The 27,516-nt window shown below is 45.3% G+C and overlaps 1 protein-coding gene across 1 annotated transcript in view; it reads left to right on the forward strand.

Annotated features, from left to right (window-relative positions):
• LOC139254114 (adenylate cyclase type 10-like) overlaps window positions 1-27,516 on the forward strand; it is a 238,749-nt gene that overhangs the window by 156,757 nt on the left and 54,476 nt on the right. Inside the window, exons 13-16 of the mRNA XM_070873646.1 lie at window positions 8,389-8,560; window positions 13,120-13,312; window positions 20,424-20,510; window positions 24,722-25,002. Coding sequence (XP_070729747.1) covers window positions 8,389-8,560; window positions 13,120-13,312; window positions 20,424-20,510; window positions 24,722-25,002 — 733 coding nt within the window. The remainder of the gene's footprint in view (window positions 1-8,388; window positions 8,561-13,119; window positions 13,313-20,423; window positions 20,511-24,721; window positions 25,003-27,516) is intronic.

The raw sequence follows: 27,516 nt of genomic DNA on the forward strand, positions 1-27,516 counted from the left end.
CAGCGATGTCAATGTCAAAACATCTGAGTTCCTGGGCAACGATGGCGATGCAGCGTTCCGGCCTGTTGCTGTTGGAATTGTCAATGAGGGTCCTGACATTCCAGGTCCCTGTTATGTATGGAGAAAGAGTCAGACTGAACACTGTGAGCTCAAAGTAAAGTGTGACCGTAGTCTTTTATTGCAGGTCTCCAGAGTGCTTCTCCAACCTGTGAAGCCTCCTTAAATACCTGTACTCCCAAGGGATTATGCTATCCTTTGGGACTCCAGGGGATGAGCCCTCTGGTGGCTGTACAGAGTAAATAAAAGTCCACATATATAACAACATTCCCCGGCAAAGTCAATAGTGTAACTATTTACAATGTGAGTCGACCTGAGGCCCTTCTTGCCCTGGTTGATCGTCTTGGTGTGAAAGCTGGTGTTGTTGGATCATTTGTTGGGCCCTCGCTGGGCTGCTGTGCAGCTGGCCTTACTGGGCTGCCTGGTATGTTGGGTTCTGCTTCGTGGTCAACCGAGGTGCCGGTTGCCACTGGTGTGTATGTTGGGGGATCAAAAAAGGTAAGGTCCAAGGTGGATTGCTCAGGATAGTCCGTGAATCTGAGTTTGATTTGGTCCAAGTGTTTCCGGTGAATGAGTCCATTTGAAAGTTTGACCCAAAACACCCCGCTCCCCTCTTTGGCCACGACAGTGCCAGGAAGCCACTTGGGACCTTGTCCATAATTTAATACAAATACAGGATCATTGATTTCAATCTTGTATGACACATTTGCGCTGTCATGGTATGCACTTTGTTGAAGCCGCCTGCTCTCTACCTGTTCATGTAGATCAGGGTGAACTAACGAGAGCCTTGTCTTAAGTGCTCTTTTCATGAGCAGTTCAGCAGGTGGGATCCCAATGAGTGAGTGGGGTCTTGTGCGGTAGCTGAGCAGGACTCGGGACAGGCGAGTCTGCAGTGAGCCGTCAGTTACCCTCTTCAAGCCTTGCTTGATGGTTTGCACTGCTCTTGCTGCCTGACCATTGGACACTGGTTTAAGCGGGGCAGATGTGACATGTTTGATCCCGTTACGGGTCATGAATTCTTTGAACTCAGCACTGGTAAAACATGGCCCGTTGCCGCTCACCAGGATATCGGGTAAGCCGTGTGTGGCAAACATGGCCCGCAGGCTTTCAGTAGTGGCAGCGGACATGCTAGCTGACATTATCTCACATTCAATCCTCTTGGATTACGCATCTACAACCACAAGGAACATTTTACCCAAGAACGGGCCTGCATAGTCGACGTGTTCCTAGACCACGGTTTGGAGGGCCAAGACCATAAACTGAGCTACGCCTCCCTGGGTACATTGCTTAACTGCGAGCATGTATTACATCTGTGAATGCAGGAGTCTAAGTCAGCATCGATACCGGGCCACCACTGGGATCTGGCTATTGCTTTCATCATTACGATGCCTGGGTAGGTACTGTGTAGTTCATTGATGAAGGTGTCTCTGCCCTTCTTGGGGACCACTATTCGATTGCCCCACAGAAGGCAGTCTACCTGGATAGACATTTCATCTTTGCGCCGCTGGAACGACTTTATTTCTTCCTGCATTTCCACTGGGACACTGGATCAGCTCCCGTGAAGCAGACAACTTTTGACTAGAGATAATAAGGGGTCTTGGCTTGTCCAGGATTTGATCTGCCGGGCAGTGACGGGTGATTGTTCACTCTCAAAAGTTTCCATTACCATGGCTAGATCTGCGGGCTGCACCATTTCCACCCCCGTGGTGGGCAATGGCAGCCTACTGAGAGCATCGGTGCAGTTTTCTGTGCCTGGCCTGTGGCGGATGGCATAGTTGTATACGGACAACGTGAGCGGCCATCCCTGCATGCGGGCCGATGTGTTGTATTTATCCCTTTATTCTCGGAAAATAGGGATATAAGTGGCTTATGGTCAGTTTCCAAATCGAATTTTAGCCCAAACAGGTATTGATGCATTTTCTTTACCCCATAGACACAAAGCTCTCTCAGCCTTAGCCAGACTCCTGGATGCATAAGCAACCGGTTGCAGTTTCCCGAAATCATTAGCTTGTTGCAAAACACACCCGACGCCATATGACGACGCATCACATGCTAGCACTAGATGCTTACATGGATCATACAACACAAGCAACTTGTTTGAGTGTAACAATTTTTTCGCTTTTACAAAGGCATTTTCTTGGCTTTTGCCCCAAACCCATTTGCCCCCTTTTCATAGTAAGACATGTAGTGGTTCTAGCAGTGTGCTGAGACCTGGTAAGAAGTTGCCAAAGTAATTCAAGAGTCCCGGAAACGACCGCAGCTCCGTCACGTTCTGTGGCCTCGGTGCGTTCTTGATTGCCTCTGTCTTTGCGTTGGTGGGCCTGATGCCGTCCGCCGCAATCCTCCTTCCCAAGAACTCCACTTCAGGCACCAGAAAACACACTTTGAGCGTTTTAACCTGAGCCCCACGTGGTTGAGTCGACTAAGAACCTCCTCCAGGTTCTGTAGGTGCTCGACTGTGTTCCGACCTGTGACCAAGATGTCATCCTGGAAGATCACGGTAAGCAGGACCGACTTCAGTAAACTTTCCATGTTTCTCTGGAATATCGCCGCCGCTGATCGGATTCCAAACGGGCATCTGTTATAAACAAAAAAAACCCTTGTGCGTGTTGATGCAGGCGAGGACCTTCGATGATTCCTCCAATTCCTGCGTCATGTAGGCTGAAGTCAGATCCAGCTTCGTGAACGTCTTTCCTCCTGTTAGCGTTGCAATGAGGTCGTCGGCCTTTGGTAGTGGGTATTGGTCCTGCAGGGAGAAATGATTGATAGTTACTTTGTAATCGCCACAGATTCTGACGGTGCCATCTCCCTTAAGGACTGGGACAATAGGACTGGCCCGCTCACTGAACTCGATCGGTGAAATGATGCCCTCTCTTTGCAGCTGGTCTAGCTCGATCTCTAGCCTTTCTCTCATCATGTACTGCTCTCACCTTGTGATGGATGGGTCGCGCCCCGGGAATTAGGTGGATCTGCACTTTTGCTCCTTGGAATTTCCCGATGCCTGGTTCGAACAGCGAAGGAAATTTGTTTAAGACTTGTGCACACAAAGTGTCGTCAGCGGGCGATAGCGCTCGGACGTCGTCCCAGTTCTAGCGTATCTTTCCCAGCCAGCTCCTGCCGAGGTGGGTTTCGCTGGAGTGAGCAGATTCTTCAATGAGGCCATACGTTGCTGCCCCACAGACGGTGAGGAGGATCGCCCTTCGTTTGGCAGCGCTCTCTTCCCCATCCAGCTCGTTGGCCACGAAGTATTGGTTGAGTCGCTCCACAAAAGTTTCCCAATCATCACTCTCTGAATATTTCTCCAGGATACCCACTGTTCTCTGCATCTTTGGGTTCGCTATCTGTATCTCGTCACCAGTTGTGTATGGAGAGAGTCAGACTGAACACAGTGAGCTCAGAGTAAAGTGTGACCTTAGTCTTTAATTGCAGGTCTCCAAAGTACCTCTCCAACCTGTGAAGCCTCCTTAAATACCTGTGCTCCCAAGGGATTATGGGATCCCTTGGGACACCAGGGGATGAGCCCTCTGGTGGCTGTACAGAGTAAATACAAGTCCACATATATAACAGTCCCGAAGTTCACACTGACGAAGTGGAAGATGCCTGTGCGTGAGTTCTTTTAACGTGGGGTGGCCGCTGTACACCGGCAACCGCACGGGCTTAGCTGAGCAAGTTCTTGGTCTAGTGGCAAGGGGGTCCAAGACAACTGGAGACCAGGCACAGCTCTATAATTCTAATTGACTATGGCGAAGTGTTGGCTGCAAGCTCGGCGCCGAGTAGCGCCATTGATGGTAGATGGCCCGAGGCTTGGTTGGGGGCCAGGCATTAGGAAGGTCACTTCCAAAGTTATTTTAAAAGTTAAAAGTTGATGAAAATTCCCAATTTGTTTAAAAAGTTTCTAAGAGTTGGTAAAAAGTCTAAGATGTAGATCAATAATAGGTTATAAAAGTTTCCCCAATTGTTTAAAAGTTAAGATTGATTAAAAGTTTTTTTTTCAAAGAAGAATTAAAAGTTGATTAAAAAGATTAAGGTGCAGGGTCCCTCCGGGCCGAGGCAGAAACGGGGTCCCTTTGATAAAAATTCATAATTTATTTTAAAAGTTTCTAAAGGTTGTTAAAAAGTCGAAGATGTAGATCAATAATAGGTGTTTAAAAGTATTTCGATTAAAAGTCTAAAATGTAAGTTTTAAAAGTTCTCCCAAATTGTTTAAAAAGTTTAAAAGTTGATTAAAAATGTAAAAATCGATCAACGGTTGGTTAGAAATTTAAGATGTTGGGTTGAATGCCGGCGGCCGGTTCAGCACTGGCCCGGAGCCCCTTCCACCAGCCTGACGTCCGCCCCGAGTCTGCCACCACAACGAACAGCTGGTGTGCGACCACAGGGATAGACGTGGCAGGTGTGGAGTCCCTTCAGCCTGGAATTGCAGCGGGCCGGTGCAGAGTCCTTTCAGCCAGGGGCCAGTGCAGAGTCCTTTCGGCCCGGGGTCGGTGCAGAGTCCTTTTGGCCCGTTGCAGAGGAAGATTGATCTTCAGTGGATCAGGCTGAATTGGAGACTTGTACTGAGGAGGCAGAAGTGTATGGGGTACACACGTTCACTACGAAATGCCCACCAATAATGTTGAAAGTTGAACTGAACGGCATTCCAGTATCTATGGAGCTGGACACAGGGGCAAGTCAGTCTATAATGAGTAAAAAGGCCTTCGACAGGCTGTGGGGCAAAAAGGCACACAGGCCCAAGCTCAGCCTCGTTCACAACAAACTAAGGACTTATACCAAGGAACTAATCCCTGTAATTGGCAGTGCAGAAGTCAAAGTCTCCTATGATGGAGCAGTACACAAACTCGCGCTGTGGATTGTACCAGGGGATGGCCCCACGTTGCTTGGCAGAAGCTGGCTGGGAAAAATCCTCTGGAACTGTGACGACATCCGAGTGCTTTCATCGTCAATGAAGCGTCATGTACCCAGGTTCTGAGCAAGTTCCCATTGTTTTTCGATCCAGGCATTGGAAGCTTCTCGGGGGTGAAAGTGCAGATCCATTTGGTTCCCGGTATGCGACCCATCCACCACAAGGCACAGGTGGTACCCTTCATGATGTGTGAAAAAGTGGAAATTGAGCTGGACAGGCTGCAGCGAGAAGGCATCATCGGGCCGGTGAAATTCAACAACTGGGCCAGTCTGATTGTCCCGGTACATAAGGAGGACGGTACGATTTGAATTTATGGGGACTATAAAGTAACGATTAACCGTTTTTTGCTGCAGGACCAGTACCCACTACCCAAGGCAGACGACCTATTTGTGACCCTGGCTGGAGGAAAGACTTTCACCACGCTGGACCTGAGTTGGCCTACATGACGCAGGAGCTGGAGCAGTCTTCGAAAGGCTGCATAAACATGCACAAAGGTCTGTTTATCTACAACCGGTGCCCGTTCGGGATTCGGTCGGCCGCAGCGATCTTCCAGCGGAACATGGAGAGCCTACTAAAGTCGGTTCCTAGTTCAGTGGTCTTCCAGGATGACATATTGGTTACAGGTTGGGACACCATGGAGCACTTGAAGAATTTGGAGGAGGTTCTTAACCGGTTGGATCGCGTGGGGCTCAGGTTGAAACGCTCGAAGTGTGTTTTCCTGACACAGGACTTCAAATTCTTAGGAAGGAGAATCACAGCAGACGGCATCAGACCCACCAATGCCAAGACGGAGGCCATCAAGAACGCACCGCAACCACAGAGCGTGACGGAGCTGTGGCTGTTCCTGGGACTCCTTAACTATTTTGGTAATTTCCTACCCGGGTTAAGCACCCTGCTAGAACCCTACATGCGCTACTACGCAAGAGAGACGACTGGGTATGGGGAGATTTCACAAGAGGCTGCCTTTAAGAAAGCCAGAAATCTGTTGTGTTCTAACAAACTGCTTGTCCTGTATAACCCATGTAAACGATTAGTGCTAGCTTGCGATGCGGCGTCATACGGGGTCGGGTGTGTGTTACAACAGACTAACGAATCGAGGATTTTGCAACCGGTCGCTTATGCGCCCAGGAGTTTGTCCAAGGCCGAAAGGGCCTACAGCATGGTTGAAAAAGAGACTCTGGCGAGCGCTTACGGGGTAAAAAAAATGCACCAGTACTTATTTGGCCTCAAGTTTGAGCTTGAAACTGACCACAAGCCGCTCATATCGCTGTTCTCTGAGAGCAAAGGGATTAATACCAATGCCTCTGCCCACATCCAAAGATGGGCGCTCACGCTGTCGGCATACAACTATGTAATTCGCCACAGACCGGGCACAGAGAACTGTGCAGATGCTCTCAGTCGGCTGCCATTGCCCACCACCGGGGTGGAAATGGCACAGCCAGCGGACTTGCTCATGGTCTTGGAGGCATTTGAGAACGAGAAGTCCCCCTGGACCAGCCAGGATCCTTTACTGTCCTTGGTAAAAAACTGTGTCCTCCATGGGAGTTGGTCCGGTGTCCCAGTGGAGATGCAGGAGGCGATTAAACCGTTCCATAGATGCAAAGACGAGTTGTCCCTGCAGCCGGACTGTCTATTGTGGGGCAATCGCATGGTCTTGCCCAAGAAAGGCAGAGACACATTAAGATGTGAACCGCACAACACCCACCCAGGCATCTTAATGATGAAAGCCATAGCCAGATCCCATGTGTGGTGGCGCGGCATTGACTCAGATTTAGAGTCATGCATGCGCCAGTGCAACAGTTGCTCTCAGTTGAGCAATGTACTCACAGAGGCACCGCTAAGTTTGTGGTCGTGACCATCCAAACCGTGGTCGAGGATCCATGTAGACTATGCGGGCCCATTCCTAAGCAAAATGTTTTTGGTTATCGTGGACGCTTACTCAAAATGGATTGAATGTGCAATAATGTCTGTAAGCACATCCACGGCCACCATTGAAAGCCTACGAGCCATGTTTGCCATGCACGGCTTGCCTGATGTCCAAGTCAACAACAATGGACCGTGCTTCACCAGTGCTGAATTCAAGGAATTCATGACCCACAACGGGATCATGCATGTCACATCTGCCCCGTTCAAGTCTGCATCCAACGGCCAGGCAGAACGGGCAGTTCAGACCATCAAGCAAAGCTTGAAACATGTGTCAGAAGATTCCCTGCAGACCCAGCTGTCCCAAGTGCTGCTCAGCTACTGCACCAGACCCCACTCGGTCACCGGGGTTCCCCCAGCTGAGCTGCTCATGAAAATGGCGCTCAAAACAAGGCTCTCTCTTGTCCACCCTGATCTCCATGATCACGTGGAGGGCAAGTGGCGTTAACAAAGTGTGTACCATGACCGTGCAAATTTGTCACGCGATATTGAGATCAATGATCCTGTGTTTGTACTCAATTATGGACATGGTCCCAAATGGCTTGCTGGCACGGTCACAGCCAAAGAGGGGAGTAGGGTGTCTCAAACTGACCAATGGACAAATGCACAGAAAATATTTGGACCAAATCAAATTACGGTTCACCAACAGCTACGAACTACCCAAAGAGGACACCACCAACTTTGACCCTCCAACACACACACAAGTGGCAACTGACATCATAGTTGACCACGAAATTGAACTCATCATCCCCAGCAGCCCGGCAAGGCCGGCTGCCCAACAACCCAGTGAAGAGGTGACCAACACACCCACACCCGCATTTGTACCGAGACAATCGACAAAGGAACGTAAAGCCCCAGATCGTCTCACCTTGTAAGTAAGTTTACTGTTGACTTCACAGGGGAATAATGTTATGTATTTAACCCTTTGTAACCTACATGACACCTGACCACTAGAAAGCCCCCTGTTAGAGTCCCAAGGGATCCCAGTATCCCTTGGGAGCACAGTATATAAGCAGGCCACCCACGAGGTACCTGCACTCTGGAATCTTATTAAAGGAGCTAAGGTCACACTTTCTCATTACACACAGTACTCAGTCTCATCATTTATTATGAGTGTAACAGGAGGCATCTGACCGCAGGAAGCCTCCGACCACAAATTCTGGGCCATTGAAAAATGTTGACACCAACAAAAGGTACGTTATTGCAAGTATTTCATCTTCCCTATGACATTAGGTCAGCATTAAAAGGTTATTTGCCAGGAATTTCCTTGGAGCTTCTTCCCTTCTGCTGCTGTAACTTTTGCAGAAAGCCCGTTTATGCACAAAAACAGGGTATCTGGGGAGCTTCCATAAAAGTTACAGCAGCAGAGTGGGAGAAGCACTCAGGAAAATCTTAGTAATGGACACAGAATATAGGAACAGTTAATTTCCAGTTTTTACCTCAGCCTTAGAGAAGAGTCTTGGTTTATTTGATTTGATTGACAAAAATCTTTTACATTTTTTAAGGTCGTGAGAAAGAGATGAAGATTTTCCAAAAGGCTCTGAAGAAATTTATTGCAACAAAGTCCCATCACTCTGTTAACTATTCCCAGGTGATTATGTATGAGGGGACAGTTGGGTATGGAAAAAGCAAACTTCTAACTGAAATCATCCGCACATCACAAAATGAAGAACAGAGGTTTGTATTTCAATTACAATTTTTCATTACACATATTTGAAATAAGATTTAGTCCTATTTGTATTAAATATTAAATCAAACGTTTATTCACATCAGCTAAAGAACCTATCAGAATGATTATATGTGGCCAAGTTGTTTTACAAGAAAAAAACTTTAGTCACTTGTCTATTTCCGCCTGTTTCAGGCAGGCAGTTGGCCAGCGGGACATAACTGAGGCCTAGGAGTAAAAATAGCCTGGGCCTCAAATTGATGACATCGGGTCGCCAATTCTGTACCGGTTTCTAAATACCTAGTCCCCCATTACAGTTCTTTGACGTCAGGATTTATAAGAACAAAATTACACACGGCACAGGGTTTTGGCTCAAGCAAGATTTGTTTGTTTTATTGAACACTGCACACACAACTACCTCTCTAGTATAAATCACTACGATCTATGTGGGACTAACAAACCCATAATACAAACCTCTACGAAAAGGTAATTTGCATCGGCAGAACTTGACAAAGCTAAACCTGTTCGCGATTTGACTGTTACACATAAAATTACCCAGACCCAAACACAAAACTTTTCTTTGATTTGGCTGGAACCAACATACAATCACCAATTCCTCGGCTGTCTTCTGAGGTTAATTGTAAGCCCTTTCCTTATTTGCAGCTTATGTCCCGAAAACTGGCTGGCTTCTGTTGCTGTTCCTGTACTGCTGTTTCTTGCCTTCGAAAATGGGTCTTTTATATAAGAACATAAGAACATAAGAAATAGGAGCAGGAGTAGGCCATATGGCCCCTCGAGCCTGCTCCACCATTCAATAAGATCATGGCTGATCTGATCATGGACTCAGCTCCACTTCCCTGCCCGCTCTCCCTAACCCCTTATCCCCTTATTGTTTAAGAAACTGTCTATTTCTGTCTTAAATTTATTCAATGTCCCAGCTTCCACAGCTCTATGAGGCAACTAATTCCACAGATTTACAACCCTATGAGGGAAGAAATTTCTCCTCATCTCAGTTTTAAATGGGCGGCCCCTTATTCTAAGATCATGCCCTCTAGTTCTAGTCTCCCCCATCAATGGAAACATCTTCTCTGCATCCACCTTGTCAAGCCCCATCATAATCTTGTACGTTTCGATAAGATCACCTCTCATTCTACTGAATTCCAATGAATAGAGGCCCAATCTACTCAACCTTTCCTCATAAGTCAACCCCCTCATCTCTGGAATCAACCTTGTGAACCTTCTCTGAACTGCCTCCAAAGAAAGTATATCTTTCGTAAATACGGAAACCAAAATTGCACACAGTATTCCAGGTGTGCTCGCACCAATACTCTGTATAGCTGTAGCAAGACTTCGCTGCCTTTATACTCCATCCCCTTTGCAATAAAGGCCAAGATTCCATTGGCCTTCCTGATTACTTGCTGTACCTGCCTACTATCCTTTTGTGTTTCATGCACAAGTACCCCCAGGTCCCGATGTACTGCAGCACTTTGCAATCTTTCTCCCTTTAAATAATAACTTGCTCTTTGATTTTTTTCTGCCAAAGTCCATGACCTCACACTTTCCAACATTATACTCCATCTGTCAAATTTTTGCCCTCTCACTTAGCCTGTCTATGTCCTTTTGTAAATTTTTTGTGTCCTCCTCATACATTGCTTTTCCTCCCATCTTTGTATTGTCAGCAAACTTGGCTACGTTACACTCAGTCCCTTCTTCCAAGTTGTTAATATAGATTGTAAATAGTTGGGGTCCCAGCACATATACCAAAAACCAACTTGCAATCTTGGAACAGATTTAACACGATGGCCGCATCAGATGTAAACTCTTGATGGCTAATTGTTTCTCATTTAGAGTCATTGTCCATGATTACTTTGGCCCCTGTCTGTCTGTATGGTGAGGTCCCTACAAAGTAACCTTTCCATGATGATGATGATTGTTCTATATCTGTAAAGCATGCACTCCCATGTTTCCCAACTTGAGTAGGCTCTCCATGTTTCTCTGGAAGATCACTGCAGCCGACCGAATTCCAAATGGGCATCTGTTGTAGATGAACAGTCCCTTCTGTGTGTTGATGCAGGTGAGGCCCTTCGAAGACTCCTTCAGCTCCTGCGTCATGTAGGCGGAAGTCAGGTCGAGCTTGGTGAATGTCTTGCCTCCTGCCAGCGTCGCAAATAGGTCGTCTGCCTTAGGTAGCAGGTATTGGTCTTATAGCGAGAAACAATTAATAGATACTTTATAATCGCCCCAAATCCTGACCGTGCCATCACTTTTGAGTACTGGAACAATGGGGCTGGCCCATCGTTGAATTCCACTGGGGAGATGATGCCCTCGCGTTGCAGCCTGTCCAGCTCGATTTCCACTCTCTCCTTCATCATGTGAGGTACTGTTCGCGCTGTGGTGAATGGGTCGTGCCTCTGGGACCAAGTGGATCCGCATCTTTGCCCCGGAAAAGTTTCCAATGCCTGGCTGAAAAAGTGAAGGAAATTTGTTAAGAACCTGGGTACATGAGGCCTCATCGACATGTGATAGCACTCGAATGTCATCCCAGTTCCAGCGGATTTTGCCCAGCCAACTCCTTCCAAGCAGTGTGGGGTCATCACCCGGGATAATCCAGAGTGGCAGTTCGTGCACCGTGCCCTCGTAGGTAACCTTGACCATGGCACTGCCCAGGACAGTGATAAGCTCTTTGGTGTACGTTCTCAGTTTCGTGTGGATGGGGCTCAGGGCTGGTCTGAATGCCTTGTTGCATCACAGTCTCTCAAACATCTTTTTACTCATGATGGATTAGCTAGCGCAAGTGTCCAGTTCCATTGCTACGGGTAAGCCATTCAATTTTACGTTTAGCATTATAGGTGGACATTTCGTCGAAAATGTGTGCACCCTGTGTTCTTCAGCATCTGCCTCCTCTCTCTGTGGCTCGAAATTGCTTTGATCCACCATGGACCGATCTTCCTCTGCCACGTGGTGTTTAGCAGGTTTTGCAGAGCTTGCAGCTCATTTGCAAGCTCGTTGGAGGTGCCCCATTGTTCCAAAGCTTTTGCAAACATACCCTTTGAAGTGGCATGAATAGGTTGAATGGAAGCCTGCACAATGCCAACAATTGCCTTGCATTCATTCTTTGTTGGGGACTCTGAGTCATCTGGGTCACCTGAGGCCTGCTGGCAGTTGCAGACTCGGGTTCTGCCCTGAACATTTCTGCTCGCAAACACAGTTCCAGTTAATTTATGAACATTGCTAGCATTTGTGTGCTGAGAGATTTGTTTGGTGTTATCACTGGTGGACATAAACGCCTGTGCTATTGCAATGGCCTTGCTGAGGGTTGTTGTCTCTACAGTCAAAAGTTTTCATAGGATGGTCTCGTGGCCAATGCCCAGTACAAAAAAGTTCTGAGCATTTGCTCCAGGTAGCCATCAAACTCGCATTGTCCTGCAAGTCGCCTTAGCTTGGCGACGTAGCTCGCCACTTCCTGACCTTCAGATCGCTGGCACGTTTTGAACCGATACCTCGCCATCAGCATGCTCTCCCTTGGGTTAAGATGCTCCCGAACCAGTGTATACAGCTCCTCATATGACTTATCTGTGTGTTTCACCGGAGCCAGAAGATTCTTCATGCTGTAGATCAGTGCCCCGCAGACCGTGAGGAGGACCGCTCTCCTTTTTGCAGCGCTTCCTTCTCCGTCCAGCTCGTTGGCTACAAAGTACTGGTCTAGTCGTTCGACTTAGGCTTCCCAGTCCTCACCCTCCGAGAACTTTTCCAGGATGCCCACAGTTTGCTGCATCTTTGCGTTGGATTTGTATTCTCATCGCCAGTTATTGTGTTCCTAACACAGATGAGGCTGCACACAGGGAGGTTAAAGTAATAAGACACTCCAGAGTGAGTAACAGGCCTTAGGGGCCGGCTTATATACAGTGCTCCCAATGGATGCTAGGTGCTGGGATCCCTTGGGACTTCAGGGGATGAGCTCCCTGGTGGCGGAACATGGGAGTGCATGCTTTACAGATACACAACAATGATCTAGTAGCATTCATATCCAAATTGCTCAGGGTCTAGTCCATTGTCTAAGCCTATCCTGATATCAGCCTTTCTGAAGCCACAGTCCACAATATGTTTTTTTTAAACAATGTAACCCCTTAAGGTAAATGAATATATGAATGTTCCTGTATCTTTTCAAACATGAAACCATTGAAGATGTGAATGTCTCTCTTCTGCTGCCATTGTCTAGTGATTTAGGTCGATGGCAGATATCCTGTATCGTTATCCCTCATGATGTCTGATGGTTTGGCTGCAATGTTAGAATAAACCCTTTCTTGCCCAGCTCTTTTTGCAAGCTGTGATGCAGTTCTGAGTTTTTATATACAATAGTCCAATTTTTACTGGTGGGGGTGGAAGGAACGGATCCTACAGAGATGGGATTTTCTGCCGCACTGCCCCCTGCACACCCACAACTTTCTCCCAATTGAAATCCCCTCCCTCGGATTCTGTAAATGAAGGAATATATATCCTTTGTACATCATGAAAGTAATGAAATGTTAATAAATTAAATAGTCAATTTTTCATTTTATCTCTGATACAGGGTGTTACCATTTGAATTGGGGAAAATGGATATCACAGAGCCCTATTATACTATTCAAACCATGATGGCTCTGCTGCTTCAGGTGAACCACTGTAAAAGTTATGCAGAACGAGAAAGAGTCTTACTTAGCAAGATAACAAAGCCAGAGTTGGTCGATGATTTGTGTCTTCTAAATGACCTTCTTTTTGTAAAGGTACTAAAACAACCAATCTCTTATTTGTAAACATTAATCAAATGTACTTTTACATATGGTGTCCTTGTAGTTGGGGTCTCAGAAAATTGATCTCCATGCGCTGACTCCCTGCATTTGCACTACATAACCAACTCTCCTGTCTCAATACAGAGCTATAGACATACATTCATTTTCATAGGGCTACCATTGTGCCATAAGGATCAGAGAATTGATTTTTGCAATGTAATTGTGAAGAGCTAGCAAAAGAAATATCACTGTCCGACAAGCTGAAGTACAGAAGCACTAAGTATTAAGTGACTTCAAGTTATTCATGAGCAATTGGCAAATATTATCATCCATCATAGGCAGTCCCTGGAAGCGAGGATGACTTGCTTCCACGCCAAAAAAGGATAAGTTCACAGGTGTTCCAATGAAGGTCCTGAACAATATCCTGAAGGGTAGAAGATGACTGTGCATGGATTTTTTTAATGTGTGGTGGCCAGTGGCAAGGATTACCCAAGAAGGCTGGAGACCTGCTTTGCTGCACGGACCTAATGCGTACACATATCGCAGTGTGGGCTGGCCCGTGCCGCCGCTGGGCCCCTGGCCCCAAACTCATACCTCTCCTGGGCCCCGATCATGTCCCTCCACAATCTCTCGCCGCTCCTTCGCCCCGACCTCGTCGCTCCTGCTGTATCTGCCCACGCTCCAATCACTGACCTGGACCTTGATGATGTCACTCTTCGCTGCCATCGCAGCTCATGCTGCTCCCCGAAGTGGTATGCCTCCACGCTGCTCCCAGATCGCTGCTCGCCGCTCCTTTTATGGCCCTGACCTACCGCTGGTGCTCTCACACAGGTCAGGGCCTCCACGCTGCTCCAAATATTAATCAACTTGTTGACTACACTAGTTCCTGTTTGTGTAATCAATGTCGTCAGACACCAAAAATAAACGTGCTCATAGAAAAGTTTATTTACAGCAGTGTTCAGATCAAAAATGAATGACCTAACCTAGAGAACAGATGCATTCATTTAATTAATGGTTATCTCTCCTCAAGAATATTATCGAGCTATTCCTGCATTTCTTTGTTTTCTCAAGTCAATTACTCTTCAGCTGCTAATCTCTTCAATACGTGCATTTCCTTGTTATCCTGACTAAGCTATAATTTTCCCACAAAGAACACCAGTTTGCAACATCTCTGCACTGTCAGCAATTAATTGACAGTCAAAACTCAATTGAGAACACTGGTGCCTACATGATTAATGCAGCTAAATTAGCTGATTAGCTCACACAATCATGATCTAATTAAAAATACTGCTGTCTGCAATCCAAGATAGGGTCACTTTTAGTTGAAATGTTAAATGGCGTCTAGCTTGGACAGGAGTGTATAACAGTACAGCAGTGCATTTATCCAGTGATCAAAATCTCACTTGTTTACAAAGTGCCTAAACAATATAAATGTAACTTTGGAATTCATTTGATGTTTGGTTGCAAAGATTAATGAACATTAGTCATAATTAGATTTTTTTAATTTTTGAAAGAACTTATTGTATTACTTATGTATGAATAAGGTATTCCATTGTAACAGAAGGGAATTCTGATTCAATTCACTCCACGTGATATCAAGAAATGGGGAAGGTGGCTCAACCGTGGCTAACAAGGGAAATTAAGAATAGTGTTAAATCCAAGGAAGAAGCATATAAATTGGCCAGAAAAAGCAGCAAACCTGAGGACTGGAAGAAATTTAGAATTCAGCAGAGGAGGACAAAGGACAAAGGAAGCTTGCCGGGAACATAAAAACTGACTGCAAAAGCTTCTATAGATATGTGAAGAGAAAAAGATTAGTGAAGCCAAACGTAGGTCTCTTGCAGTCAGATTCAGGTGAATTTGTAATGGGGAACAAAGAACTGGCAGACCAGTTAAACAAATACTTTGGTTCTGTCTTCACGAAGGAAGACACAAATAACCTTCTGGAAATACTAGAGGACCGAGGGTCTAGTGAGAAGGAGGAACTGAAGGAAATCCTTATTAGGCAGGAAATTGTGTTTGGGAAATTGATGGGATTGAAGGCCGATAAATCCCCGAGGCCTGATAGTCTGCATCCCAGAGTACTTAAGGAAGTGGCCCTAGAAATAATGGATACATTGGTGATCATTTTCCAATATTCTATCGACTCTGGATCAGTTCCTGTGGACTGGAGGGTAGCTAATGTAACACCACTTTTTAAGAAAGGAGGGAGAGAAAAAACGGGTAATTACAAACTGGTTAGCCTGACATCAGCAGTGGGGAAAATGTTGGAATCAATTACTAAAGATGAAATAGCAGCACATTTGGAAAGCAGTGACCGGATCGGCCCAAGTCAGCATGGATTTATGAAAGGGAAATCATGCTTGACAAATCTTCTGGAATTTTTTGAGGATGTAACTAGTAGAGTGGACAGGGGAGAACCAGTGGATGTGGTGTATTTGGACTTTCAAAAGGCTTTTGACAAGGTCCCACACAAGAGATTGGAGTGCAAAATTAAAGCACATGGTATTGGGAGTAATGTACTGACATGGATAGAGAACTGGTTGGCAGATAGGAAGCAGAGAGTCGGGATAAATGGGTCCTTTTCAGAATGGCAGGCAGTGACTAGTGGGGTGCCGCAGAACTCAGTGCTGGGACCCCAGCTCTTTACAATATACATCAATGATTTAGATGAAGGAATTGAGTGTAATATCTCCAAGTTTGCAGATGACACTAAACTGGGTGGCGGTGTGAGCTGTGAGGAGGACGCTAAGAGGCTACAGGGTGACTTGGACAAGTTAGGTGAGTGGGCAAATGCATGGCAGATGCAGTATAATGTGGATAAATGTGAGGTTATCCACTTTGGTGGCAAAAACACGAAGGCAGAATATTATCTGAGTGGCGGCAGATTAGGAAAAGGGGAGGTGCAACGAGACCTGTGGTGTCATGGTACATCAGTCATTGAAAGTTGGTATGCAGGTACAGCAGGAGGTGAAGAAGCCAAATGGTATGTTGGCCTTCATATCTGGGGGATTTGTGTATAGGAGCAGGGAGGTCTTACTGCAGTTGTATAGTGCCTTGGTGAGGCCTCACCTGGAATTTTGTTTTCAATTTTGGTCTCCTAATCTGAGGAAGGACGTTCTTGCTATTGAGGGAGTGCAGCGAAGGGTCACCAGACTGATTCCCGGGATGGCAGGATTGACATATGAGGAGAGACAGGATTGACTGGGCCTGTATTCACTGGAGTTTGGAAGGATGAGAGGGGATCTCATAGAAACATGTAACATTCTGACGGGACTGGACAAGTTAGATGCAGGAAGAATGTTCCCGATGTTGGGGAAGTCCAGAACCAGAGGACATAGTCTAAAGATAAGGGGTAAGCCATTTAGGACTGAGATGAGGAAAGATTTCTTCACTCAGAGAGTTGTTAACCTGTGGAATTCCCTACCGCAGAGAGTCGTTGATGCCAGTTCATTGAATATATTCAAGAGGGAATTAGATATGGCCCTTAAGGCTAAAGGGATCAAGGGGTATGGAGAGAAAGCAGGAAAGGGGTACTGAGGTGAATGATCAGCCATGATTTTATTGAATGGTGATGCAGGCTCGAAGGGCCAAATGGCCGACTACTCCACCTATTTTCTATGTTTCTATGTTTCTATGATCGCTGGATGGATGAAGTCTTCCCAGTTCCAATGAATCTTCCCCATCCATCTTCTTCCAAGTAGCGTTGGTCCATCACCTGAAACAATCCACAATGGTAAATTATGCACCGCGCTAACATGGAATACACTTACATCCGCACTACCAACAACTGATATCAGTTCCTTGGTGTAGGTGTGCAGCTTGGATCGTTCAGTTTGATCATTCCATAGCCTCTCAAAGACCTCCTGGTTCATTACTGACTGACTCGCCCCCGTGTCCACTTCCATGAAGACTGGAACGCCATTTATCTTGACTTCCATTATCATTGGCGGACTATCTGTGGTGCAGGTATATACTCCATACACTTTGTCCTGGGACTTAGCTGTCTCTAGCCATCTCCTCGTAATCTGCGCTGGATTCACAGCCATCTGCTGACTCTTCTTCCACATGGCGAGTCACAGCTCTTTTGCACATTCGCTGGAGGTGGCCCTTTGTGCTGCAGCCTTTGCACACATTGTCTCTGAACCGACACTGATGAGCCCTGTGATTACCTCCGCAATGCCAGCATAGTGCTACCCGATTTACGTTTGCACCCCTTGGCGGACTCTGAGTTAAAGGACTCGGGGGCCTGTACGCTCTGCCCTGGGCAGATTCACATTCAACAGTTCTGCCTGTGAAAGGCATCATTCTATATACAGTACTTTCCGGGTTTGAGTCCTGAGAGTGAGTCATCATCTGCTTGGAGCTGTAGCTTGAGGTCATGAATGCCTGGCTGATGCTGATGGCCTTCTGCAGAGTGACAGTGGTTTCGGCAGACAGTAGCCTGCGAAGAAGGGCCTCATGACTAATGCCAATTACGAAGATGTCCCGCAACGCATCGGTAAGGGATATGTCGAATTCACACGGTCCTGCCAGCCTCCTGAGGTCGGCAGCATACCTCGCGATTTCCTGGCCCTCGGGGTGGCGATGTGTATAAAATCGATGCCTTGCCGTGAGGATGCTCTCGTTCAGTTTGAGTTGGTCCCGAATTAGCACTTTCAGCTCCTCGTATGACTTGGTCGTTTTCTCTGGTGCAAGCAAGTCCCTGACGAGGTCGTAGACCGCGGGACTACAACTGGTCAACAGGATAGCTCTGCGCTTATCTGCCAGCGTGGCTGAATCATCGCCTACCAGGTCGTTTGCTACGAAATATTGGTCGAGTCGCTCCATAAAGGCTTCCCAATCTTCACCCTCTGAGAACTTTTCTAATGCACCAACGTTAGTCATTTTTGCGTGAAAGTTCGCAATCTCGTCCCCAGTTGTTATGTCTTTAATACTCTTATGAATGATACCACGAGGTCTAGTATTGTACTTGAGCAGTTGCGACCGTAGTCCCATTTATTGTAACTCCAGAGTGAGGCACAAACATGGTGAGCAGCCTTTTATACTGGGCCTTGCACACCTATGCAGGTGACCCTCAGGTCTCCCACCGCAGTGCCCTCTGGTGGCACAGCTTATGTGGCTATACAGTTAGTATACATGGTCTACATACATGACATCCCACATCCCATGAATGCATTTTTTTTTAAGCTGGAGGAAATTTCTGCTCATCAAGGACTGATTGTTGGACAGGCAGTGTGACTAATCAGAGAAGAGAGAGGTTGAGGGAGGTGGTGGTGATGTAGAGCTGTGTTTACTTTTTTCTGAAGCTGGAGTATTTATATTATCTTTATCATTTTTGTTGTCATCCCTTTTTCCTATTTTAAGGTTATTATAATTTTTACTATTATTTCTACGCTAACCCTTCTCCCTCTTTATTGGTTTAAAGTCCTTTCTGCAGCCCTAATTAACCTTTCCGCTTGTATCTTGGATCCAGCCTAGTTCAGGTGCAGTGTATCCCAGCAGTACAGCTCCTTCCTGTTCCATTACTGGTGTTAGTTTCCCATGAAATGAAACCCCTCCTTCCCACACCAGTCTTTCAGCCACGCATTTACTTTTCTGATCCATTTATCCCTATGCCAATTTGCACGTGGCGTGGGTAGTAATTGGAGATTACCACCGTCAGGATTCATCATCTGAGGGAGGGTGGTAATTAGCATGAAGTTTCCTTGTCCATGTTTGACCTGAAGGCATGAAACTTCACTGAGTCCAGAATCAAAGTTGAAGACACTTCCCATGCCCACGCTCCCACCCAACCCCCACTCTCCATCTTGGCAGTAGGACAGGACGCACCCAGTGATCGTGATGGAGGATTCTTGCATGTTGGCTGATAGATATGATTCTGTGAGTATGACTATAAGAACATAAGAAATAGGAACACGAGTAGGCCATACGGCCCCTCGAGCCTGCTCCGCCATTTAATACGATCATGGCTGATCTGATCATGGACTCAGCTCCACTTCCCTGCCCGCTCCCCATAACCCCTTATCTCCTTATCATTTAAGAAACTGTCTATTTCTGTCTTAAATTTACTCAATGTCCCAGCTTCCACAGCACTCTGAGGCAGCGAATTCTACAGATTTACAACCCTCTGAGAGAAGAAATTTCTCCTCATCTCAGTTTTAAATGGGCGGCCCCTTATTCTAAGATCGTGCCCTCGAGTTGTAGTCTCCCCCATCAGTGGAAACATCCTCTCTGCATCCACCTTGTCAAGCCCCTCATAATCTTATACATTTCGATAAGATCACCTCTCATTCTTCTGAATTCCAATGAGTGGTGGCCCAACCTACTCAACCTTTCCTCATAAGCCAAACCCTCATCCCCAGAATCAACCTAGTGAACCTTCTCTGAAATGCCTCCAAAGCAAGTATATCTTTTCGTAAAGACTATGTTGGGCTTTTACTTGGATCTTTACAGGGTCAACGTAGGTGTGTCTTTGTCATGTCCTGCTTCGATGCCTAGGTTGCAGCTAACTGGTCAACCTGGTTTTATTCTTGTTATTCTGTGTCATGCTTTGATACAAGTGGCTTGCTAGACATTTCAGATGGCAGTTAACAGTCAACTACATTGGTGTGGGACTGGAGTCACTTTTAGGCCAGACTGGATAAGGACAGTAGGTCTCCTTCCCTAAAAGATATCAGTGAACCAGTTGGGATTTTATGAAAATTTGACAGCTTTATGGACATTTTTACTGATACAAGCTTTTTATATCCAGATTTTTTAAAACTGAATTCAAATTCTCAATCTTGTGAGATGTGTACTGACTTACTCTGAATTATTAGTCCAGGCCTCTGAATTACTAGTCCTGTAACATAACCACCACATTACCACATCCTCATAGACAAGATCAAGATCAGTGTAAGTGTGCTGCCTTCCACAGTCAAGTAGCCGACCTGCATTTAGTTTCTAAGTTCACACATGAAGAATGGTACCTTGGGCATGGTACCAGTGGGCAACTAACACCTTTGGAATTGTACTCCAGCAAGAAACACGTGCCTACTGGAGAGGATGGATGAAAATTTGGAATTTTAAAAAACATGCTCAACATATTAATTTTGTTTTTCAGTTTGCAATTTCAGAAAGAGTCTCTCTCATGGACAGTAGGACCAAGCACAGAGCATTTAGAAGTTATGTGATCGCAATAAGCAAGCAGGTAACAATAGTTTGATTAGCTTTCTGGGGTTCAATTCTAACCAGGGTGAAAATCAAAATAGCCAATGCATCTCAAACCAGGTACCAAATAAATGTGCACAGTAAGTACCTATGTTCACTGTACATTTCAGTCCCTATTTGTGTAACTGTGGAGGCAGAGGTGGGGGCAGGGGGGAATACATTTTTTTTGCTGCTATCATGCCATGGTTAGAAGTGGGCCCCATTCTGTTTCTTTACATACTGAATATTTTAGATAGTTAATCAGCAGAGTTAGAAAGAATTTACACCCTCAAAGCCTCCCTGAAAAAGTGCAACATCTCCACTGACACCTTGGATTCCCTGTCCAAAGATCACCCTAAGTGGAGGAAGTGCATCCGGGAGGACGCTGAGCACCTTGGGTTTCATCGCAGAGAGCATGCAGAAATCAAGCGCAGGCAGCGGAAAGAGCGTGCAGCAAACCTGTCCCACCCACCCTTTCCCTCAACGACTATCTGCCCTACCTGTGACAGGGACTGTGGTTCTCAAATTGGACTATTCAGCCACCTAAGGACTCATTTTAAGAGTGGAAGCAAGTCTTCCTCGATCCCGAGGCACTGCCTATGATGATAACACTGCAATAAATATGTCTCCATAGATAGTAATAAATTAATTGGCAACTTGCTTTTCTGCAATAATTTGCTGCTGCAGTTGATCTTTATTAAAATTAATGGCCCTGAAATTGCGCTCGGAGGCTTCCCTCGGGCGGATGCCCCCGACCACAAAAATACTTACGAATGTACCTGGTGGTCCCGGAGGAACGAATACTTGCGCTACAAGGCCTCCAGGCGCAGCCCAGTGCAGAGGCCCACATATTCCAGGAGCGTATGTGCATTCTGTGATCATGTGGGCCGGACCAACCAATGAAAATGGCATATTCCCATTCACAGTAATGGTGAGTTCTGTTTGTACGGAAATCACCATTTCTATGAATGGGGTACCCTCAAAAATCTAAACATTTTAAATAAATAAAAAAACACCACATATTTAAAATTAATTGAAATTGAATTTAATTAAATGTTTTAGAAAAAATTGTTTTTTTTTGAAAAAATTTTAATATGTTTTAATAGGGGTAATGGACAGAGTTTTTAATATAAAAATTAGTAATAAAATTTTATTTTTCTATCTGTTAAAACTCTTACACTGGTAAGAGCAGGCCTCATGCCTGCTTTTACCAGGCGTAAGAGTTTGAAGGACATTCACTGGGCAAAAGTTGGGCAAATAACCTAAATCTCCACCCGCAAAGGCCCTTCAAACGGGGATGCATTGGAACTGTCAAAATAAATGTTGACAGTTCGCAAGTGCCAGATTTCAGTGCATGCGCATCGCACGGCAAGAACCAACACTTGTAGGGCCTCTACAGGTGTGTGCACATATTGTACATGCCCGTAGAGTCTGCGATTTTTGGCCCAATAACTTTTATGTGCTCAAAATAAATTTCTCAAAATATTCCTTAAAAATAAATTGACACTGAATTATTGGCTCGCATATTATGCAGCATAATAACTGGTGTAGTGTAATTAATAATTAAAGATTGATAAACTAACTTAACTGGATGGGATTGTCTGAAATATTTACTGTAATGTACTCTTGACATGATAAAGTGTAGATTGTTTCTTGTTATATTAATTGTTTGGATATGGGCATCACTGGCAGGGCCAGCATTTATTGGCAATCCTTGAGAAAGTGGTGACCTTCTTGAACCATTGAACTCTGTGTCATGAAGGTGCTACCACAATGCACAATACCAGGATTTTGACCCAGTGACAATGAAGGAATGGCAAAACATGTGTAAGTCAGGATGGTGCGTGACTTGCAGAGGAACTTGGCAGTGATGGTGTTCTCAAGATATTAATGTAAAGGATTCAACTAAGTTTCAAAAATGGTTCACTGGTGACACAATTTGCAATAATTGTATAGGAATAATATGCATGCAATACAATTCTAAACAAAATTTATAAAAGGTGCATTAATGCTCAGTGGGTAACCACTGTTGTGGTATTGAGTCATACAGACTGGCAAAGTCCTAGAAGACAATTGATGAGAGGCAGAGGTGTATTATGTACAACTTTGAAGTCAGATTAAGCTATTCTGATAGAACATCAATAAAGTCTTAAATAAAGTTTCTTCTTTCTTTTAAATATAACTTAAAATATTGCAAAAATAAACCTGGGCTACTATTCTCCTTAAACCCCTCTCCCCTGTCTCCACCACACTCACCTCCAACAACAAGTGTGAGGAGCTCATGGACTTCTTTGTCTCAAAGATTGAGACCATCTGATCAGCTGCCTCTGCGAGTTTCCTTCCTTCACCTAGCCCACAGGGTCAAACTTCATCTGAGGCTCCCACCTGCCCCAGTCCTAAACTCATATCTTTCTCTAGTTTCTCTTTGATCTCCCCTCTTGATCTCTCCAAGCTTATTTTGTCCATGAAACCCACTTCCTGCTCCTTTGACCCTATTCTCACTAAACTGCTGACCACCCAACTTCCTTTTTTGGCTCCCATGTTAGCTGACATTGTTAACAGTTCTCTCTCCTCAGGTACTGTTCCCCCCTCCTTCAAATCTGCCGTCATCACCCCTCTCCTCAAACAACCAACTGTTGACCCAACTTTGCTTGCGAGCTATTGCCCCATCCCCAACCTCCCTTTCCTGTCCAAAGTATTTGAACGTGTTGTCGCCTCCCAAATCCGTGACCATCTTTCCATTAATTCAATGTTTGAATCCTGTCAATCTAGTTTTCACCCTTGCCACAGTATCGAAACGGCTCTCATCAAAGTCACAAATGACATCCTTTGTGAGTGTGACAAATGTAATCTATCCCTCCTTGTCCTTCTGGACCTGTTTGCAGCCTTCGACACAGTTGACCACTCCATCTTCCTCCATCATCCAGCTGGGTGGGCATGCATTCACTCGCCTGGTTCCATTCTTATCTATTTAATTGTAGCCATAAAATCTCCTGCAATGGCTTCTCTTCCCACTCCTGCATCGTTACTTCTGGTGTCCTCCAAGGATCTGTCCTTGGCCCCCTCTTATTTCTCATCTATATGCTGCCCCTTGGTGATATCATCCGAAAACACGGAGTCAGTTTCCACATGTATGCTGACGACACCCAGCTCTTCCTTTCCACCTCTTCTCTCAACCCCTGCTTGGTATCTAAATTGTCAGATTGCTTGTCCGACATCCAGTACTGGATGAGCAGAAATATTCTCCAATTAAATATTGGAAGACCGGAGCCATTATCTTTGGTCCCCACCACAAACTGCGTTCCCTTACCACTGACTCCATCCCTCTCCCTAGCATCAATCTGAGGGTGAACAAGACTGTTCGCAACCTAGGTATCATATTTGACCCTGAAATGAGTTTCCAGCAACATATTCGTGGCATAACTAAAACCGCCTTTTTCCACATCCGTAACATTGCCCGCCTCCGCTCCTGCCTCACTGCTGAAATCCTCATTCATGCCTTTGTTACCTCTAGACTTGACTACTCCAACTCATTCCCTCCTGGCCTCTCACATTCTACACTACGTAAACTTGAAGTCATCTAAAACTCAGCAGCCCGTGTCCGAACTCGCACCAAGTCACGATCACCCATCACCTTTGTGCTTTCTGACCTACATTGGCTCCCGGTTAAACAACACCTCAATTTCAAAATTCTCATCCTTGTTTACAAGTCACTCCATGGCCTTGTCCCTCACTATCTATGTAATCTTTTTCAGCCTCACAACCCAACAAGATGTCTGCGCTCCACAAATTCTGCCCTCTTGAACATCCTTCATTACAACTGCTCAACCATCGGTGGCTGTATCTTTAGCTGTTTGGGCCCTAAGCTCTGGTTCTCTCTCCCTAAACCTCTCTGCCACTCAACCTCTCTTTACTCCTTTAAGACACTCCTTAAAACCTCCCTCTTTAACCAAGCTTTTTGTCATCTGCCTTGATTTCTTCTTTTGTGACTTGGAATCAAATTTATCTGTTTTGTCTTGTAACACTGCCGTAAAGCACCTTGGGACGTTTTACTCCATTAAAGGCGCTATATAAATAAAAGTTATTAAGTTATTATTAAATAAAGTTTAATGTCTGTATAACTTGCTTATTTTATTGTATATAGATCAGCTAAAGATAATATCCAGTTTTATCACTAATTGTCTATCTGTTTGCTGTGTATGGTCCCTACAGAATATTGCGAGTGATACAGTTCTGCTAGTCATTGACCAAGTTCAATATATTGATACACCATCATGGGAACTTATTTTGCAAATGCGTGCTAGCCTTCCTTTGTTCATGGTTATGGCGCTGAGGCCATTCACTGCAGAAAAACCACCATGTCAAGCAGCTGTAATGGTCATGCGGAGCCAAAGGACTATATATATAAAGCTTTCAGGCTTAGATCCAAGTATAATCCGTCCACTTGCCTGTCAAATCTTGGGGGTGATTAGTATCCCGCGCGAGTTGGAGATGTAAGTACAAAGTCCAACTGTGATGTACAAACTTGTTACTCTAAATATCCATATGAAGCGATTCTCAAAAACTAACATATTGTGAACATCTAGATTTAATGAAAATGTAAAAGTTTCTTTGTGTTCGTTGCTATCAATAATTTAATATTTGCAAGCCCACGGTTAGGCTCTGATAAAGTAGATTATTCTCAGTTCATAGAATCAATGGGCTAAACTTTCTTCTTCATTTTTGTCGGTTTGCTCGGCGGTCCTGCTTGTTTTTGGTGGAAAACCACCCGGCGAAAGTTTCCACTTAATTTTTTAAAGAGTTCCGCCAACATTTTCAAAATATCGCTGGGGAGTGGACTGCCCACGTGCACCGCCCATAAAACCTCCACCGCCCAAGTTTGGGCTCAGCGGTGACCCGTTGGTAAGATCGACAAAACCACCCATGAAAAGCAGCCAGAGCTGGGCGGTCGGTAAATACCCTGCAAAGAAAGGTAAGTTGAAGGTTTTTTCATAATTCTTTTGAAATTCTTTTACGACGACTACGTTAAAAAGAGTCTTGAGAATGTTTTCTGAATTTTTATTTTTTGTTTCATTGAAAAAATATTTTTTGTGTTTTCCCCCCTCCCAATCACAGCCTCGGTCTAAATTTAAATAATTACCGCCCATTCTGGTTAAGAACTGCCCAATTTGCCCAGGATCGCGTTTAACCGCCGAGAATCTAAATGTAAGATCCATTTTCTCACAGAGCAGTATTTTTTCTCTTTTTTATGCAATTTTTTGCCAGCGTTATTTGAAGAATCTTAGCGATCTTTTTGGCGGCAATTTGGTGGTGGCGGGCTTAGAATCATAGAATGGTTACAGCACGGAAGAAGGCCATTCGGCCCGTCGAGCCAGTGCCGACTCTCAGCAATTTGATGTATTTTACTGACTGTTTAATTGCCTCAAAAACTGAAAATATGAAAGAATTCAAAATTACATTCAGGTATTAGTCACAGGGTACGGTAGAATAGTGATTATGTTACTGGACTAGTAATCCAGAGACCTGCGCTAATAATCTGGAGAAAGAGATCAAATCCTACCACAGCAGCTGGGGAATTTAAATTCGGTTAATTAAATAAATCTAGAATTAATCAGTAATGGTGATTATGAAACTATCGGATTGTCGTAAAAACTCAACTGGTTCACTAATGTCTTTAGGGAAGGAAATCTGCCATCCTTACCCGGTCTGGCCTACATGTGACTCCAGACCCCACAGCAATGTGGTTGACTCGTAACTGTCCACTCAGTTGTGCCAAACCACTATGACTATGGAATTACTTTCACCACAATCTGCAGCAGTTCAAAAAGGCAGTTAGGGATGGGCAATAAATGCCAGCCTTGCCAACGACACTTACATCCCGTAAACCAATACATCTTTAAAAAGCAATATTTCTGGAGACTGCTGACATGAAAGGTGCCCAAAATGTTGCGGCCAGTATTCTATACCACGTCCAGCCGTGCTCATCCATTGTCCCTGTGCTTGCGGACCTACACAGCCTCAAATTTAAAATTCTCATCCTCGTGTTCCAATCTCTTCATGGCCTCGTCTCTTGTAACCTTCTCTAGTCCTACAACCTTATATTCCTTCGCACTCCCTTCTCCCCACCATTGGCGGCTCTGCTTCCAGGCGTCTTAGGCTTCTGGAATTCCCTAAACCTATTTGCCTCTTCACCTCCCTCTCCACTGACAAGATCTTCATTAAAGTCAATCTCTGACCAAGCTTTTAGTTACCCCTTCGAATATATCTCATTATTTGGCTCAGTGTCAATTTTTGTCTGATTACAGTTCTGTGATGTGCCGTGGGAGACTTTTTCGATGTTAAAGACCCTGGGGGTTATTTCGACCAAAGGGTGAAAACAGGCACCAAATGGATGTTGTGCTAATAACATACGCCTGTTTGAAAATTTGGATTTAGCATGTAGTTTTGGTCGTAATTGCTGATTACCATAATTTGAATTTTCCTGGAGGTGCTAAACCAAACATCTGCAGGTTTAGCACTCAAGTGCTGATTAGATACAATTTTTGCTCGCCCACTTCCACTTTAGGTATGGAGTTCTCTGACTGGCACACAGTGCAACGTTGCAGGATGATTCAGGAACCGAGTAAGAGGGCGCACAGGTTCTCGGACGCAGAATTGGAGGTCCAGAAGAGGAGGGATGTCCTGTACTGCAGGGGGGAAAGATGCCACCTCGCCCCCTTGTCCCTCTTTCCTGCAGCAGGTGGTGCTGCTCTGCCTGGCCTCAAGTCCTCCTCCTATTCCTTGTCCAGACCAAAAGGGAGCCCAAGCAAGATGCCAATAACCGAGCACTCCCTTTCTCCTGACTGTGTGATGTGGATAGTGAACTGGTTGGCAGACAGGAAGCAGAGAGTCGGGATAAACAGGTCCTTTTCAGAATGGCAGGCAGTGACTAGTGGGGTGCTGCAGGGCTCAGTGCTGGGACCCCAGTTATTTACAATATACATCAATGATTTAGATGAAGGAATTGA

Source organism: Pristiophorus japonicus, chromosome 3, assembly GCF_044704955.1.
Source record: "Pristiophorus japonicus isolate sPriJap1 chromosome 3, sPriJap1.hap1, whole genome shotgun sequence".
NCBI classification, from domain to species: Eukaryota; Metazoa; Chordata; class Chondrichthyes; family Pristiophoridae; genus Pristiophorus; species Pristiophorus japonicus.